The sequence below is a fragment of the Coregonus clupeaformis genome, unplaced genomic scaffold, assembly GCF_020615455.1.
Source record: "Coregonus clupeaformis isolate EN_2021a unplaced genomic scaffold, ASM2061545v1 scaf0388, whole genome shotgun sequence".
Lineage (NCBI taxonomy): Eukaryota > Metazoa > Chordata > Actinopteri > Salmoniformes > Salmonidae > Coregonus > Coregonus clupeaformis.
This window is the reverse complement of record NW_025533843.1, coordinates 51,027-69,403: the sequence shown is the minus strand read 5'-3', so window position 1 is coordinate 69,403 and position 18,377 is coordinate 51,027. Positions and strand designations below refer to the sequence as shown.

General features: G+C 43.0%; 1 protein-coding gene across 1 annotated transcript in view; it reads right to left on the bottom strand.

Moving 5' to 3' along the window:
* LOC121560404 (solute carrier family 15 member 1) overlaps window positions 1–18,377 on the bottom strand; it is a 69,217-nt gene that overhangs the window by 33,366 nt on the left and 17,474 nt on the right. Inside the window, exons 10-11 of the mRNA XM_045215191.1 lie at window positions 11,833–11,919; window positions 11,357–11,446 (exon numbers count right to left, since the gene is read on the bottom strand). Of these exons, the coding sequence (XP_045071126.1) occupies window positions 11,357–11,446; window positions 11,833–11,919 (177 nt within the window). The remainder of the gene's footprint in view (window positions 1–11,356; window positions 11,447–11,832; window positions 11,920–18,377) is intronic.

Below are 18,377 nucleotides of genomic sequence, written 5' to 3'. Positions count from 1 at the left end.
TGGGATCCTGTTCCTGTTAGTCTGGTGTGTGTATAGTGTGTATTGTGGGATGTTGTTCCTGTTAGTCTGGTGTGTGTATAGTGTGTATTGTGGGATCCTGTTCCTGTTAGTCTGGTGTGTGTATAGTGTGTATTGTGGGATCCTGTTCCTGTTAGTCTGGTGTGTGTATAGTGTGTATTGTGGGTATAGCCCTGTTAGTCTGGTGTGTGTATAGTGTGTATTGTGGGATCCTGTTCCTGTTAGTCTGGTGTGTGTATAGTGTGTATTGTGGGTATAGCCTGTTAGTCTGGTGTGTGTATAGTGTGTATTGTGGGTATAGCCCTGTTAGTCTGGTGTGTGATAGTGTGTATTGTGGGATCTTGTTCCTGTTAGTCTGGTGTGTGTATAGTGTGTATTGTGGGATCCTGTTCCTGTTAGTCTGGTGTGTGTATAGTGTGTATTGTGGGATCCTGTTCCTGTTAGTCTGCTGTGTATTGTGGGATCCTGTTCCTGTTAGTCTGGTGTGTATATAGTGTGTATTGTGGGATCCTGTTCCTGTTAGTCTGGTGTGGGTATAGTGTGTATTGTGGGATCCTGTTCCTGTTAGTCTGGTGTGTGTATAGTGTGTATTGTGGGATCCTGTTCCTGTTAGTCTGGTGTGTGTATAGTGTGTATTGTGGGATCTTGTTCCTGTTAGTCTGGTGTGTGTATAGTGTGTATTGTGGGATCTTGTTCCTGTTAGTCTGGTGTGTGTATAGTGTGTATTGTGGGATCCTGTTCCTGTTAGTCTGGTGTGGGTATAGTGTGTATTGTGGGATCTTGTTCCTGTTAGTCTGGTGTGTATTGTGGGATCTTGTTCCTGTTAGTCTGGTGTGTGTATAGTGTGTATTGTGGGATCTTGTTCCTGTTAGTCTGGTGTGTATATAGTGTGTATTGTGGGTATAGCCCTGTTAGTCTGGTGTGTGTATAGTGTGTATTGTGGGATCTTGTTCCTGTTAGTCTGGTGTGTGTATAGTGTGTATTGTGGGATCTTGTTCCTGTTAGTCTGGAGTGTGTATAGTGTGTATTGTGGGATCCTGTTCCTGTTAGTCTGGTGTGTATTGTGGGATCCTGTTCCTGTTAGTCTGGTGTGTATTGTGGGATCTTGTTCCTGTTAGTCTGGTGTGTGTATAGTGTGTATTGTGGGATCCTGTTCCTGTTAGTCTGGTATGTGTATAGTGTGTATTGTGGGATCCTGTTCCTGTTAGTCTGGTGTGTATTGTGGGATCCTGTTCCTGTTAGTCTGGTGTGTATTGTGGGATCTTGTTCCTGTTAGTCTGGTGTGTGTATAGTGTGTATTGTGGGATCCTGTTCCTGTTAGTCTGGTATGTGTATAGTGTGTATTGTGGGATCCTGTTCCTGTTAGTCTGGTGTGTATTGTGGGATCCTGTTCCTGTTAGTCTGGTGTGTATTGTGGGATCTTGTTCCTGTTAGTCTGGTGTGTGTATAGTGTGTATTGTGGGATCCTGTTCCTGTTAGTCTGGTGTGTGTATAGTGTGTATTGTGGGATCCTGTTCCTGTTAGTCTGGTGTGTGTATAGTGTGTATTGTGGGTATAGCCCTGTTAGTCTGGTGTGTGTATAGTGTGTATTGTGGGATCCTGTTCCTGTTAGTCTGGTGTGTGTATAGTGTGTATTGTGGGATCCTGTTCCTGTTAGTCTGGAGTGTGTATAGTGTGTATTGTGGGATCCTGTTCCTGTTAGTCTGGTGTGTATTGTGGGATCCTGTTCCTGTTAGTCTGGTGTGTGTATAGTGTGTATTGTGGGATCTTGTTCCTGTTAGTCTGGTGTGTGTATAGTGTGTATTGTGGGATCCTGTTCCTGTTAGTCTGGTGTGTATTGTGGGATCCTGTTCCTGTTAGTCTGGTGTGTATAGTGTGTATTGTGGGATCCTGTTCCTGTTAGTCTGGTGTGTGTATAGTGTGTATTGTGGGATCCTGTTCCTGTTAGTCTGGTGTGTGTATAGTGTGTATTGTGGGATCCTGTTCCTGTTAGTCTGGTGTGTATTGTGGGATCTTGTTCCTGTTAGTCTGGTGTGTGTATAGTGTGTATTGTGGGATCCTGTTCCTGTTAGTCTGGTGTGGGTATAGTGTGTATTGTGGGATCCTGTTCCTGTTAGTCTGGTGTGTGTATAGTGTGTATTGTGGGATCTTGTTCCTGTTAGTCTGGTGTGTGTATAGTGTGTATTGTGGGATCCTGTTCCTGTTAGTCTGGTGTGTATTGTGGGATCCTGTTCCTGTTAGTCTGGTGTGTGTATAGTGTGTATTGTGGGATCCTGTTCCTGTTAGTCTGGTGTGTGTATAGTGTGTATTGTGGGTATAGCCCTGTTAGTCTGGTGTGTGTATAGTGTGTATTGTGGGATCCTGTTCCTGTTAGTCTGGTGTGTATTGTGGGATCCTGTTCCTGTTAGTCTGGTGTGTATAGTGTGTATTGTGGGATCCTGTTCCTGTTAGTCTGGTGTGTATATAGTGTGTATTGTGGGATCCTGTTCCTGTTAGTCTGGTGTGTATATAGTGTGTATTGTGGGATCTTGTTCCTGTTAGTCTGGTGTGTGTATAGTGTGTATTGTGGGATCCTGTTCCTGTTAGTCTGGTGTGTATTGTGGGATCCTGTTCCTGTTAGTCTGGTGTGTGTATAGTGTGTATTGTGGGATCCTGTTCCTGTTAGTCTGGTGTGTGTATAGTGTGTATTGTGGGATCCTGTTCCTGTTAGTCTGGTGTGTATATAGTGTGTATTGTGGGATCTTGTTCCTGTTAGTCTGGTGTGTATTGTGGGATCCTGTTCCTGTTAGTCTGGTGTGTGTATAGTGTGTATTGTGGGATCCTGTTCCTGTTAGTCTGGTGTGTGTATAGTGTGTATTGTGGGATCCTGTTCCTGTTAGTCTGGTGTGTGTATAGTGTGTATTGTGGGATCCTGTTCCTGTTAGTCTGGTGTGTATTGTGGGATCCTGTTCCTGTTAGTCTGGTGTGTATATAGTGTGTATTGTGGGATCTTGTTCCTGTTAGTCTGGTGTGTGTATAGTGTGTATTGTGGGATCCTGTTCCTGTTAGTCTGGTATGTGTATAGTGTGTATTGTGGGATGTTGTTCCTGTTAGTCTGGTGTGTGTATAGTGTGTATTGTGGGATCCTGTTCCTGTTAGTCTGGTGTGTGTATAGTGTGTATTGTGGGTATAGCCCTGTTAGTCTGGTGTGTGTATAGTGTGTATTGTGGGATCTTGTTCCTGTTAGTCTGGTGTGTGTATAGTGTGTATTGTGGGATCTTGTTCCTGTTAGTCTGGTGTGTGTATAGTGTGTATTGTGGGATCCTGTTCCTGTTAGTCTGGTGTGTGTATAGTGTGTATTGTGGGTATAGCCCTGTTAGTCTGGTGTGTGTATAGTGTGTATTGTGGGATGTTGTTCCTGTTAGTCTGGTGTGTGTATAGTGTGTATTGTGGGATCCTGTTCCTGTTAGTCTGGTGTGTGTATAGTGTGTATTGTGGGATCCTGTTCCTGTTAGTCTGGTGTGTATATAGTGTGTATTGTGGGATCTTGTTCCTGTTAGTCTGGTGTGTGTATAGTGTGTATTGTGGGATCTTGTTCCTGTTAGTCTGGTGTGTGTATAGTGTGTATTGTGGGATCCTGTTCCTGTTAGTCTGGTGTGTGTATAGTGTGTATTGTGGGATCCTGTTCCTGTTAGTCTGGTGTGTGTATAGTGTGTATTGTGGGATCCTGTTCCTGTTAGTCTGGTGTGGGTATAGTGTGTATTATGGGATCCTGTTCCTGTTAGTCTGGTGTGTGTATAGTGTGTATTGTGGGTATAGCCCTGTTAGTCTGGTGTGTGTATAGTGTGTATTGTGGGATCCTGTTCCTGTTAGTCTGGTGTGTGTATAGTGTGTATTGTGGGTATAGCCCTGTTAGTCTGGTGTGTGTATAGTGTGTATTGTGGGATCTTGTTCCTGTTAGTCTGGTGTGTATATAGTGTGTATTGTGGGATCTTGTTCCTGTTAGTCTGGTGTGTGTATAGTGTGTATTGTGGGATCTTGTTCCTGTTAGTCTGGTGTGTATTGTGGGATCCTGTTCCTGTTAGTCTGGTGTGTCTATAGTGTGTATTGTGGGTATAGCCCTGTTAGTCTGGTGTGTGTATAGTGTGTATTGTGGGATCCTGTTCCTGTTAGTCTGGTGTGTATTGTGGGATCCTGTTCCTGTTAGTCTGGTGTGTATATAGTGTGTATTGTGGGATCCTGTTCCTGTTAGTCTGGTGTGTGTATAGTGTGTATTGTGGGATCCTGTTCCTGTTAGTCTGGTGTGTATTGTGGGATCCTGTTCCTGTTAGTCTGGTGTGTGTATAGTGTGTATTGTGGGATCCTGTTCCTGTTAGTCTGGTGTGTGTATAGTGTGTATTGTGGGATCTTGTTCCTGTTAGTCTGGTGTGTGTATAGTGTGTATTGTGGGTATAGCCCTGTTAGTCTGGTGTGTGTATAGTGTGTATTGTGGGATCTTGTTCCTGTTAGTCTGGTGTGTGTATAGTGTGTATTGTGGGATCTTGTTCCTGTTAGTCTGGTGTGTGTATAGTGTGTATTGTGGGATCTTGTTCCTGTTAGTCTGGTGTGTATTGTGGGATCCTGTTCCTGTTAGTCTGGTGTGTGTATAGTGTGTATTGTGGGTATAGCCCTGTTAGTCTGGTGTGTGTATAGTGTGTATTGTGGGATCTTGTTCCTGTTAGTCTGGTGTGTGTATAGTGTGTATTGTGGGTATAGCCCTGTTAGTCTGGTATGTGTATAGTGTGTATTGTGGGATCCTGTTCCTGTTAGTCTGGTGTGTATTGTGGGATCCTGTTCCTGTTAGTCTGGTGTGTATATAGTGTGTATTGTGGGATCCTGTTCCTGTTAGTCTGGTGTGTGTATAGTGTGTATTGTGGGATCCTGTTCCTGTTAGTCTGGTGTGTATTGTGGGATCCTGTTCCTGTTAGTCTGGTGTGTGTATAGTGTGTATTGTGGGATCCTGTTCCTGTTAGTCTGGTGTGTATATAGTGTGTATTGTGGGATCCTGTTCCTGTTAGTCTGGTGTGTGTATAGTGTGTATTGTGGGTATAGCCCTGTTAGTCTGGTGTGTATATAGTGTGTATTGTGGGATCCTGTTCCTGTTAGTCTGGTGTGGGTATAGTGTGTATTGTGGGTATAGCCCTGTTAGTCTGGTGTGTATATAGTGTGTATTGTGGGATCCTGTTCCTGTTAGTCTGGTGTGTATATAGTGTGTATTGTGGGATCCTGTTCCTGTTAGTCTGGTGTGTGTATAGTGTGTATTGTGGGATCCTGTTCCTGTTAGTCTGGTGTGTATTGTGGGATCCTGTTCCTGTTAGTCTGGTGTGTGTATAGTGTGTATTGTGGGATCCTGTTCCTGTTAGTCTGGTGTGTATATAGTGTGTATTGTGGGATCCTGTTCCTGTTAGTCTGGTGTGTGTATAGTGTGTATTGTGGGTATAGCCCTGTTAGTCTGGTGTGTATATAGTGTGTATTGTGGGATCCTGTTCCTGTTAGTCTGGTGTGGGTATAGTGTGTATTGTGGGTATAGCCCTGTTAGTCTGGTGTGTATATAGTGTGTATTGTGGGATCCTGTTCCTGTTAGTCTGGTGTGTATATAGTGTGTATTGTGGGATCCTGTTCCTGTTAGTCTGGTGTGTGTATAGTGTGTATTGTGGGATCCTGTTCCTGTTAGTCTGGTGTGTGTATAGTGTGTATTGTGGGATCCTGTTCCTGTTAGTCTGGTGTGTGTATAGTGTGTATTGTGGGTATAGCCCTGTTAGTCTGGTGTGTGTATAGTGTGTATTGTGGGATCCTGTTCCTGTTAGTCTGGTGTGTGTATAGTGTGTATTGTGGGTATAGCCCTGTTAGTCTGGTGTGTGTATAGTGTGTATTGTGGGATCTTGTTCCTGTTAGTCTGGTGTGTGTATAGCCCTTTGCCTGCTGTGTATTGTGGGATCCTGTTCCTGTTAGTCTGGTGTGTATTGTGGGATCCTGTTCCTGTTAGTCTGGTGTGTGTATAGTGTGTATTGTGGGATCCTGTTCCTGTTAGTCTGGTGTGTGTATAGTGTGTATTGTGGGATCCTGTTCCTGTTAGTCTGGTGTGTATTGTGGGATCCTGTTCCTGTTAGTCTGGTGTGTGTATAGTGTGTATTGTGGGTATAGCCCTGTTAGTCTGGTGTGTGTATAGTGTGTATTGTGGGATCCTGTTCCTGTTAGTCTGGTGTGTGTATAGTGTGTATTGTGGGATCCTGTTCCTGTTAGTCTGGTGTGTGTATAGTGTGTATTGTGGGATCCTGTTCCTGTTAGTCTGGTGTGTGTATAGTGTGTATTGTGGGATCCTTTTCCTGTTAGTCTGGTGTGTGTATAGTGTGTATTGTGGGATCCTGTTCCTGTTAGTCTGGTGTGTATTGTGGGATCCTGTTCCTGTTAGTCTGGTGTGTGTATAGTGTGTATTGTGGGATCCTGTTCCTGTTAGTCTGGTGTGTGTATAGTGTGTATTGTGGGATCCTGTTCCTGTTAGTCTGGTGTGTATTGTGGGATCCTGTTCCTGTTAGTCTGGTGTGTGTATAGTGTGTATTGTGGGATCCTGTTCCTGTTAGTCTGGTGTGTGTATAGTGTGTATTGTGGGATCCTGTTCCTGTTAGTCTGGTGTGTGTATAGTGTGTATTGTGGGATCCTGTTCCTGTTAGTCTGGTGTGTGTATAGTGTGTATTGTTGGATCCTGTTCCTGTTAGTCTGGTGTGTATTGTGGGATCCTGTTCCTGTTAGTCTGGTGTGTGTATAGTGTGTATTGTGGGATCCTGTTCCTGTTAGTCTGGTGTGTGTATAGTGTGTGTTGTGGGATCTTGTTCCTGTTAGTCTGGTGTGTGTATAGTGTGTATTGTGGGATCCTGTTCCTGTTAGTCTGGTGTGTGTATAGTGTGTATTGTGGGTATAGCCCTGTTAGTCTGGTGTGTGTATAGTGTGTATTGTGGGATCCTGTTCCTGTTAGGCTGGTGTGTGTATAGTGTGTATTGTGGGATCCTGTTCCTGTTAGTCTGGTGTGGGTATAGTGTGTATTGTGGGATCCTGTTCCTGTTAGGCTGGTGTGTGTATAGTGTGTATTGTGGGATCCTGTTCCTGTTAGTCTGGTGTGTGTATAGTGTGTATTGTGGGATGTTGTTCCTGTTAGTCTGGTGTGTGTATAGTGTGTATTGTGGGATCCTGTTCCTGTTAGTCTGGTGTGTGTATAGTGTGTATTGTGGGTATAGCCCTGTTAGTCTGGTGTGTGTATAGTGTGTATTGTGGGATCTTGTTCCTGTTAGTCTGGTGTGTGTATAGTGTGTATTGTGGGATCTTGTTCCTGTTAGTCTGGTGTGTGTATAGTGTGTATTGTGGGATCTTGTTCCTGTTAGTCTGGTGTGTGTATAGTGTGTATTGTGGGATCTTGTTCCTGTTAGTCTGGTGTGTGTATAGTGTGTATTGTGGGTATAGCCCTGTTAGTCTGGTGTGTGTATAGTGTGTATTGTGGGATCTTGTTCCTGTTAGTCTGGTGTGTGTATAGTGTGTATTGTGGGATCTTGTTCCTGTTAGTCTGGTGTGTGTATAGTGTGTATTGTGGGTATAGCCCTGTTAGTCTGGTGTGTATATAGTGTGTATTGTGGGATCTTGTTCCTGTTAGTCTGGTGTGTGTATAGTGTGTATTGTGGGATCCTGTTCCTGTTAGTCTGGTGTGTATAGTGTGTATTGTGGGTATAGCCCTGTTAGTCTGGTGTGTGTATAGTGTGTATTGTGGGATGTTGTTCCTGTTAGTCTGGTGTGTGTATTGTGTGTATTGTGGGATCTTGTTCCTGTTAGTCTGGTGTGTGTATAGTGTGTATTGTGGGATGTTGTTCCTGTTAGTCTGGTGTGTGTATAGTGTGTATTGTGGGATCTTGTTCCTGTTAGTCTGGTGTGTGTATAGTGTGTATTGTGGGATGTTGTTCCTGTTAGTCTGGTGTGTGTATAGTGTGTATTGTGGGATCCTGTTCCTGTTAGTCTGGTGTGTGTATAGTGTGTATTGTGGGATCCTGTTCCTGTTAGTCTGGTGTGTATATAGTGTGTATTGTGGGATCCTGTTCCTGTTAGTCTGGTGTGTGTATAGTGTGTATTGTGGGTATAGCCCTGTTAGTCTGGTGTGGGTATAGTGTGTATTGTGGGATCCTGTTCCTGTTAGTCTGGTGTGTATATAGTGTGTATTGTGGGATCCTGTTCCTGTTAGTCTGGTGTGTATATAGTGTGTATTGTGGGATCCTGTTCCTGTTAGTCTGGTGTGTGTATAGTGTGTATTGTGGGATCCTGTTCCTGTTAGTCTGGTGTGTATATAGTGTGTATTGTGGGATCCTGTTCCTGTTAGTCTGGTGTGTATATAGTGTGTATTGTGGGATCCTGTTCCTGTTAGTCTGGTGTGTGTATAGTGTGTATTGTGGGATCTTGTTCCTGTTAGTCTGGTGTGTATTGTGGGATCTTGTTCCTGTCAGGTTGGTGTGTATAGCCCTTTGGACTTCACGTTACGTTGTTTCTTGTTTTGTTGTATGTTTATTTAGTTAATAAACATGTACGCTTTGCACGCTGCACCTTGGTCCGACCCGTCTCTCAACGTTCGTGACAATGGAAAGCTACTGAGGATGGTAGCTGACTCTATAGCCACTCCTGTCTGTCATATCTTTAATCTGAGACTAGAGGAAAGTCTTTGTCCTCAGGCCTGGAGGGAAGCCAAAGTAATTATGCTACCCAAGAATGGTAAAGCAGCCTTTACTGGTTCTAACAGCAGACCTATCAGCTTGCTGCCAGCTCTTAGCAAAATGTTGGAAAAAATTGTGTTTGACCAAATACAATGCTATTTCTCTGTAAACAAATTAACAACAGACTTTCAGCATGCTTATAGGGAAGGGCACTCAACATGTACTGCACTGACACAAATGACTGATTGAAATTGATAAGAAATTGATAAGAAGATTGTGGGAGCTGTACTGTTAGATTTCAGTGCAGCCTTTGATATTATTGACCATAACCTGTTGTTGAAAAAACGTATGTGTTATGGCTTTTCAACCTCTGCCATATCGTGGATTCAGAGCTATCTATCTAATAGAACTCAAACGTTTTTCTTTAATGCAATTATTTGGCGTTACCTTAGATTGTAAACTATCATGGTCAAAACATATAGATTCAATGATTGCAAAGATGGGGAAAGATCTGTCCGTAATAAAGAGATGCTCTGCTTTTTTGACACCACACTCCACAAAGCAAGTCCTGCAGGCTCTAGTTTTGTCTTATCTTGATTATTGTCCAGTCGTGTGGTCCAGTGCTGCAAGGAAAGACCTAGTTAAGCTGCATCTGGCCCAGAACAGAGCGGCACGTCTTGCTCTTCACTGTAATCAGAGGGCTGATATAAATACTATGTATGCCAGTCTCTCTTAGCTAAGAGTTGAAGAGAGACTGACTACATCACTTTTTCTTTTTATAAGAAACATTGTGTTGAAAATCCCAAATTGTTTGCATAGTCAACTTACACACAGCTCTGACACACACACTTACCCCACCAGACATGCCACCAGGGGTCTTTTCACAGTCCACAAATCCAGAACAAATTCAAGAAAGCGTACAGTGTTATATAGAACCATTATTGTATGGAACTCCATTCCATCTCATATTGCTCAAATAAACAGCAAACCTGGTTTAAAAAAAACAGATAAAGCAACACCTCACGGCACAACGCCTCTCCCCTATTTCATAGTTTGTGTGTATGTATATGTATTGATATGTAGGCTACGTGTGCCTTTAAAAAAAATGTATGTAGTTCTGTCCTTGAGCTGTTCTTGTCTATTAACGTTCTGTATTATGTCATGTTTCATGTTTTGGACCCCAGGAAGAGTAGCTGCTGCTTTTGCAACAGCTAATGGGGATCCTAATAAAATACCAAATACCAAATACTTCCATTCATTTTTCAAACCAGTATTGGTTTCCTTCAGACGAAGCGTCTCATGGCCTGACAAACAGCGCTCTAGCTCTGCCAACTTTCACCGCAGATGTTGAACATCGGCGGATGATCGGATTGAGACGCATCCAATGCAAAAAGTATCTCTAGCTTAAACTGATATCTGTAACTTAAACAGATCTCTCTAGCTTAAACAGATATCTGTAACTTAAACAGATCTCTCTAGCTTAAACTGATATATCTAGCTTAAATTGATATCTGTAACTTAAACAGATCTCTCTAGCTTAAACAGATCTCTCTAGCTTAAACTGATATATCTAGCTTAAACAGATCTCTCTAGCTTAAACAGATCTCTCTAGCTTAAACATATCTCTCTATCTTAAACTGATATCTCTATCTTAAACTGATATCTCTAGCTTAAACAGATCTCTCTAATGTAAACAGATCTCTCTAGCTTAAACAGATCTCTCTAGCTTAAACAGATCTCTCTAGCTTAAACTGATATCTCTAGCTTAAACGGATCTCTCTATTTTAAACGGATCTCTCTATTTTAAACTGATCTCTCTAGCTTAAACGGTTATCTCTAGTTTAAACAGATATCTCTAGCTTAAACATATCTCTCTATCTTAAACAGGTCTCTATAGCTTAAACAGATCTCGCTATCTTAAACAGATCTCTATAGCTTAAACTGATATCTCTAACTTAAACTGATATATCTAGCTTAAACATATCTCTCTAGCTTAAACAGATCTCTCTAGCTTAAACATATCTCTCTATCTTAAACTGATATCTCTATCTTAAACTGATATCTCTAGCTTAAACAGATCTCTCTAATGTAAACAAATCTCTCTAGCTTAAACAGATCTCTCTAGCTTAAACAGATCTCTCTAGCTTAAACTGATATCTCTAGCTTAAACGGATCTCTCTATTTTAAACTGATCTCTCTAGCTTAAACGGTTATCTCTAGTTTAAACAGATATCTCTAGCTTAAACATATCTCTCTATCTTAAACAGATCTCTATAGCTTAAACAGATCTCGCTATCTTAAACAGATCTCTATAGCTTGAACTGATATCTCTAACTTAAACTGATCTCTCTAGTTTAAACTGATCTCTATAGCATAAACATATCTCTCTATCTTAAACAGATCTCTATAGCTTAAACAGATATCTCTATCTTAAACAGATCTCTATAGCTTAAACTGATATCTCTATTTTAAACGGATCTCTTTAGCTTAAACAGATATCCCTAGCTTAAACAGATCTCTCTAGCTCAAACAGATATATTTAGCTTAAACAGATATCTATCTTAAACTGACAGATTTCGAAGGGGATTTTTTTATTGTGTTAATTAAATGTACGGGTTTAGGGTTAGGGTTCTTACCTGTTGGTCAAACAGAGTCCAGAACATGGGAAGGGGGATGTAGAGAAACAGAACCTTCAGCACCATCTTCACCTGGGCCACCAGCAGTTTCTGGATGAGAGGAAGAGAAGGAGAAAAAGAGAGGAAGAGGAGGAGATGAGGAAGAGGAGGAGGAGGAAAAGGAGGAGGAGAGCAGAGAGGAGGAGGAGAGCAGAGAGGAGAAGGAGGAGGAGGAGAAAGGAAGAGGAGGAGGAAGAGGAGAAGAAGGAGGAGAGCAGAGAGGAGAAGGAGGAGGAGGAGAGAGGAAGAGGAGGAGATGAGGAGAGAGGAGGAGGAAGTGGAGGAGGTAAAGGAGGAGGAAGAGGAGAGAGGAAGGATTTATGAATGAGTTCTCTGCATTGTAAACATCCTTCAGTTGACTTGAATTTTCAACAGCTATATGAACTGCTATTTTGGTAGTGTTGGTTTTTCCCATAGAACAGTGAACATGGACCTACATCATATTTCTCATCGGCCCAGTCCATCCAGTGTTCTCTCTTAGGGAACTTCTTGCTGCGATGCCTGAAGCGGTTCTTTATAGCAAACTAGAGGGGAGAGATAGAACACACACACACTTAATAGCTCTGATCAAAACCAGACATTCACATCATGGAGAGTTTCACATGGAAAGATATGACTCTGGAAATCCCCTACTGTCTGGATGTTAATAGACTGTCTTACCCCCTTACTGTCTGGATGTTAATAGACTGTCTTACCCCCTTACTGTCTGTATGTTAATAGACTGTCTTACCCCCTTACTGTCTGGATGTTAATAGACTGTCTTACCCACTTACTGTCTTTATGTTAATAGACTGTCTTACCCCCTTACTGTCTGGATGTTAATAGACTGTCTTACCCCCTTACTGTCTGGATGTTAATAGACTGTCTTACCCCCTTACTGTCTGGATGTTAATAGACTGTCTAATCCCCTTACTGTCTGGATGTTAATAGACTGTCTTACCCCCTTACTGTCTGGATGTTAATAGACTGTCTTACCCCCTTACTGTCTGGATGTTAATAGACTGTCTAATCCCCTTACTGTCTGGATGTTAATAGACTGTCTTACCCCCTTACTGTCTGGATGTTATTAGAATGTCTTACCCCCTTACTGTCTGGATGTTAATAGACTGTCTTACCCCCTTACTGTCTGGATGTTAATAGACTGTCTTACCCCCTTACTGTCTGGATGTTAATAGACTGTCTTACCCCTTACTGTCTGGATGTTAATAGACTGTCTTACCCCTTACTGTCTGGATGTTAATAGACTGTCTTACCCCCTTACTGTCTGGATGTTAATAGACTGTCTTACCCCCTTACTGTCTGGATGTTATTAGACTGTCTAACCCCTTACTGTCTGGATGTTAATAGACTGTCTTACCCCCTTACTGTCTGGATGTTATTAGACTGTCTTACCCCCTTACTGTCTGGATGTTAATAGACTGTCTTACCCCCTTACTGTCTGGATGTTAATAGACTGTCTTACCCCCTTACTGTCTGGATGTTAATAGACTGTCTTACCCCCTTACTGTCTGGATGTTAATAGACTGTCTTACCCCCTTACTGTCTGGATGTTATTAGACTGTCTTACCCCCTTACTGTCTGGATGTTAATAGACTGTCTTACCCCCTTACTGTCTGGATGTTAATAGACTGTCTTACCCCCTTACTGTCTGGATGTTAATAGACTGTCTAATCCCTTACTGTCTGGATGTTATTAGACTGTCTTACCCCCTTACTGTCTGGATGTTAATATACTGTCTTACCCCCTTACTGTCTGGATGTTAATAGACTGTCTTACCCCCTTACTGTCTGGATGTTAATAGACTGTCTTACCCCCTTACTGTCTGGATGTTTATAGACTGTCTTACCCTTACTGTCTGGATGTTAATAGACTGTCTTACCCCCTTACTGTCTGGATGTAAATAGACTGTCTTACCCCCTTACTGTCTGGATGTTAATAGACTGTCTTACCCCCTTACTGTCTGGATGTTAATAGACTGTCTTACCCCCTTACTGTCTGGATGTTAATAGACTGTCTTACCCCCTTACTGTCTGGATGTTATTAGACTGTCTTACCCCCTGACTGTCTGGATGTTAATAGACTGTCTTACCCCCTTACTGTCTGGATGTTAATAGACTGTCTTACCCCCTTACTGTCTGGATGTTAATAGACTGTCTTACCCCCTTACTGTCTGGATGTTCCAGACAGCGGGAACTCTTGCAAAGCAGACCAAACAGACAGGCCAGGGTTTGGGGTCTGAGAAGTCAATGAGAGAAGTAAATTGTATACGTGCAAGACTGATTACGTGACTTCCGTCTCGCTTCCGCATTGTCTCCGTGCTGCTGTGCTGTTTGTTGCTACTTGGCTACCTGCCAAACTATTCACGTTTTACTTTTAATAAACGTTTAATCAATCTCTGTGTTCAACAAATTTACCAACTTTTTAGTTTTGTCCTCACTCATCTTTTTTCGTTAAACTTTTTCACCCCGGACGTTTTATCCCGAGACAGAAGAGTCATTTTCCTGTGCGTTTTAGCTGCCAATTTTACTTTATTTTCCTTTTTTCCATCGCAACTTTTTTCCCTTATTCAACTTTTTCACTCCGGACGCTTTATCTGGACATGGTTCGTCAACATCTTCAACAGCCGAAGCTAAGTAGTAACATTAACATGATGTCTTCTAATTGCAGTCGCTGTACTCATAATATACAGGAGAACGATCGCCTTACGGCGAGAATAGCTGTGCTACAAGCCCAGCTTCAGACGCAATCGTTAGGCAAGGGTAATTTCAGTGTAGGAAAGGAAGAAACAGCGTCTGTGCCACCAGTAAGTACAGACAGTAACGTTAGTATAAATCCCCCCGCACAGTCCCCGCGGCGGACAACTTTCTCATGGCTTCTGGAGGGAAATACTGTTGGAATGCTCAACCGGTGTCGCTCATTCAGCCGACAGAAACCTTCAACCGGTTTTCCCCATTATGTAGCGAGTCGGAGTCTGAGTCTGAGTCTTCTCTTGTCTCTACTCCTCCCGTTACGGGGTCTGAGACGCCGAAGGCTCCCACCATTAGCTCTGACAAATTGAAAACCCTAGTCATTGGCGACTCCATTACCCGCAGTATTAGACTTAAAACGAATCACCCAGCGATCATACACTGTTTACCAGGGGGCAGGGCTACCGACGTTAAGGCTAATCTAAAGATGGTGCTGGCTAAAGCTAAAACTGGCGAGTGTAGAGAGTATAGAGATATTGTTATCCACGTCGGCACCAACGATGTTAGGATGAAACAGTCAGAGGTCACCAAGTGCAATGTAACGATCCCGGCTGTCTGAGTCGGGTCCTGGTCGTAATCTCCAGTTTCCCGAGGGTTCGGGAACGCTCCGGGAGCGCTCTGGTTTCCGCACCTGCTTCCCATTAGCAATCTGCACACCTGGGCCTAATCAGCACCTTTCTTAGGCTCTGGCCCAACATCCAGTTCCTGCCGGATCGTTAGCCATGAACAGTAGGTGTATCTGCGTATCAGTTTTGAGTGCTAGCGTGAGTTTTGGTTGTTTTGTACTTTGTCGAGTTTTTGTGTCCTTACCTCCGTTTTTGTTCCACCTGCAGTCACACGTCCGGAACCTTCACCCCACCTCTGCCTGATGGTCGGCGGCTGCCGAGCCATCACTGGACCAAGTACTGCACCCCCAACTACTCACCCACGCCGCCCGCTCTGTCCCTGGATTATTCTGCACCTTTTGTTATCTGAATAAACCCTCACTTTCGTTCAACTCTCCTTGTCCTGGTCTGCTTCTGGGTTCTGGCTGAGGGAACTGTGACATGCAACATAGCTTCAGCTTGTAAATCAGCTAGAAAGATGTGTCGGCATCGAGTAATTGTCTCTGGCCCCCTCCCAGTTAGGGGAAGTGACGAGCTCTACAGCAGAGTCTCAGCACTCAATCGCTGGTTGAAAACTGTTTTCTGCCCCTCCCAAAAGATAACATTTGTGGATAATTGGCCCTCTTTCTGGGACTCACCCACAAACAGGACCAAGCCTGACCTGCTGAGGAGTGACGGACTCCATCCTAGCTGGAGGGTGCTCTCCTCTTATCTACCAACATAGATAGGGCTCTAACTCCTCTAGCCCCACAGTGAAATAGGGTGCAGGCCAGGCAGCAGGCTGTTAGCCAACCTGCCAGCTTAGTGGAGTCTGCCAATAGCATAGTCAGTGTAGTCAGCTCAGCCATACCCATTGAGACTGTGTCTGTGCCTCGACCTAGGTTGGGCAAAACTAAACATGGCGGTGTTCACCCTAGCAATCTTATTAGGATAAAGACCTCCTCCATTCCTGCCATTATTGAAAGAGATCGTGATACCTCACATCTCAAAATAGGGTTACCTAATGTTAGATCCCTCACTTCAAAGGCAGTCATAGTCAATGAACTAATCACTGATCATAATCTTGATGTGATTGGCCTGACTGAAACATGGCTTAAGCCTGATGAATTTGCTGTGTTAAATGAGGCCTCACCTCCTGGTTACACTAGTGACCATATTCCCCGTGCATCCCGCAAAGGCGGAGGTGTTGCTAACATTTACGTATAGCAAATTTCAATTTACAAAAAAAAAATGGCGTTTTCATCTTTTGAGCTTCTAGTCATGAAATCTATGCAGCCTACTCAATCACTTTTTATAGCTACTGTTTACAGGCCTCCTGGGCCATATACAGCGTTCCTCTCTGAGTTTCCTGAATTCCTATCAGACCTTGTAGTCATAGCAGATCATATTCTAATTTTTGGTGATTTTAATATTCACATGGAGAAGTCCACAGACCCACTCCAAAAGTCTTTCGGAGCCATCATCGACTCAGTGGGTTTTGTCCAACATGTCTCTGGACCTACTCACTGCCACAGTCATACTCTGGACCTAGTTTTGTCCCATGGAATAAATGTTGTAGATCTTAATGTTTTTCCACAAAATCCTGGACTATCGGACCACCATTTTATTACGTTTGCAATCGCAACAAATAATCTGCTCAGACCCCAACCAAGGAGCATCAAAAGTCGTGCTATAAATTCTCAGACAACACAAAAATTCCTTGATGCCCTTCCAGACTCCTTCTGCCTACCCAAGGACGTCAGAGGACAAAAATCAGTTAACCACTTAACTGAGGAACTCAATTTAACCTTGCGCAATACCCTAGATGCAGTTGCACCCCTAAAACGAAAAACATTTGTCATAAGAAACTAGCTCCCTGGTATACAGAAAATACCCGAGCTTTGAAGCAAGCTTCCAGAAAATTGGAACGGAAATGGCGCCACACCAAACTGGAAGTCTTCCGACTAGCTTGGAAAGACAGTACCGTGCAGTACCGAAGAGCCCTCACTGCTGCTCGATCATCCTACTTTTCCAACTTAATCGAGGAAAATAAGAATAATCCAAAATTTATTTTTGATACTGTTGCAAAGCTAACTAAAAAAGCAGCATTCCCCAAGAGAGGATGGCTTTCACTTCAGCAGTAATAAATTCATGAACTTCTTTGAGGAAAAGATCATGACCATTAGAAAGCAAATTACGGACTCCTCTTTGAATCTGCGTATTCCTCCAGGGCTTAGCTGTCCTGGATCTGCACAGCTCTGCGAGGGCCTGGGATCGGGAGAGACACTTAAGTGTTTTAGTACTATATCTCTTGACACAATGATGAAAATAATCATGGCCTCTAAACCCTTCAAGCTGCATACTGGATCCTATTCCTACTAAACTGCTGAAGGAGCTGCTTCCTGTGCTTGGCCCTCCTATGTTGAACATAATAAACAGCTCTCTATCCACCGGATGTGTACCAAACTCACTAAAAGTGGCAGTGATAAAGCCTCTCTTGAAAAAGCCAAACCTTGACCCGGAAAATATAAAAAACTATCGGCCTATATCGAATCTTCCATTCCTCTCAAAAATTTTAGAAAAAGCTGTTGCGCAGCAACTCACTGCCTTTCTGAAGACAAACAATGTGTACGAAATGCTTCAGTCTGGTTTTAGACCCCATCATAGCACTGAGACTGCACTTGTGAAGGTGGTAAATGACCTTTTAATGGCGTCAGACCGAGGCTCTGCATCTGTCCTCGTGCTACTAGACCTTAGTGCTGCCTTTGACACCATCGATCACCACATTCTTTTGGAGAGACTGGAAACCCAAATTGGTCTACACGGACAAGTTCTGGCCTGGTTTAGATCTTACCTGTCGGAAAGATATCAGTTTGTCTCTGTGAATGGTCTGTCCTCCGACAAATCAACTGTACATTTCGGTGTTCCTCAAGGTTCCGTTTTAGGACCACTATTGTTTTCACTATATATTTTACCTCTTGGGGATGTTATTCGAAAACATAATGTTAACTTTCACTGCTATGCGGATGACACACAGCTGTACATTTCAATGAAACATGGTGAAGCCCCAAAATTGCCCTCGCTAGAAGCCTGTGTTTCAGACATAAGGAAGTGGATGGCTGAAAACTTTTTACTTTTAAACTTCGGACAAAACAGAGATGCTTGTTCTAGGTCCCAAGAAACAAAGAGATCTTCTGTTAAATCTGACAATTCATCTTGATGGTTGTAAAGTCGTCTCAAATAAAACTGTGAAGGACCTCGGCGTTACTCTTGACCCTGATCTCTCTTTTGACGAACATATCAAGACTGTTTCAAGGACAGCTTTTTTCCATCTACGTAACATTGCAAAAATCAGACATTTTCTGTCCAAAAATGATGCAGAAAAATTAATCCATGCATTTGTTACTTCTAGGTTAGACTACTGCAATGCTCTATTTTCCGGCTACCCGGATAAAGCACTAAATAAACTTCAGTTAGTGCTAAATACGGCTGCTAGAATCCTGACTAGAACCAAGAAATTTGATCATATTACTCCAGTGCTAGCTTCCCCTACACTGGCTTCCTGTTAAGGCAAGGGCTGATTTCAAGGTTTTACTGTTAACCTATAAAGCGTTACATGGGCTTGCTCCTACCTATCTTTCCGAGTTGGTC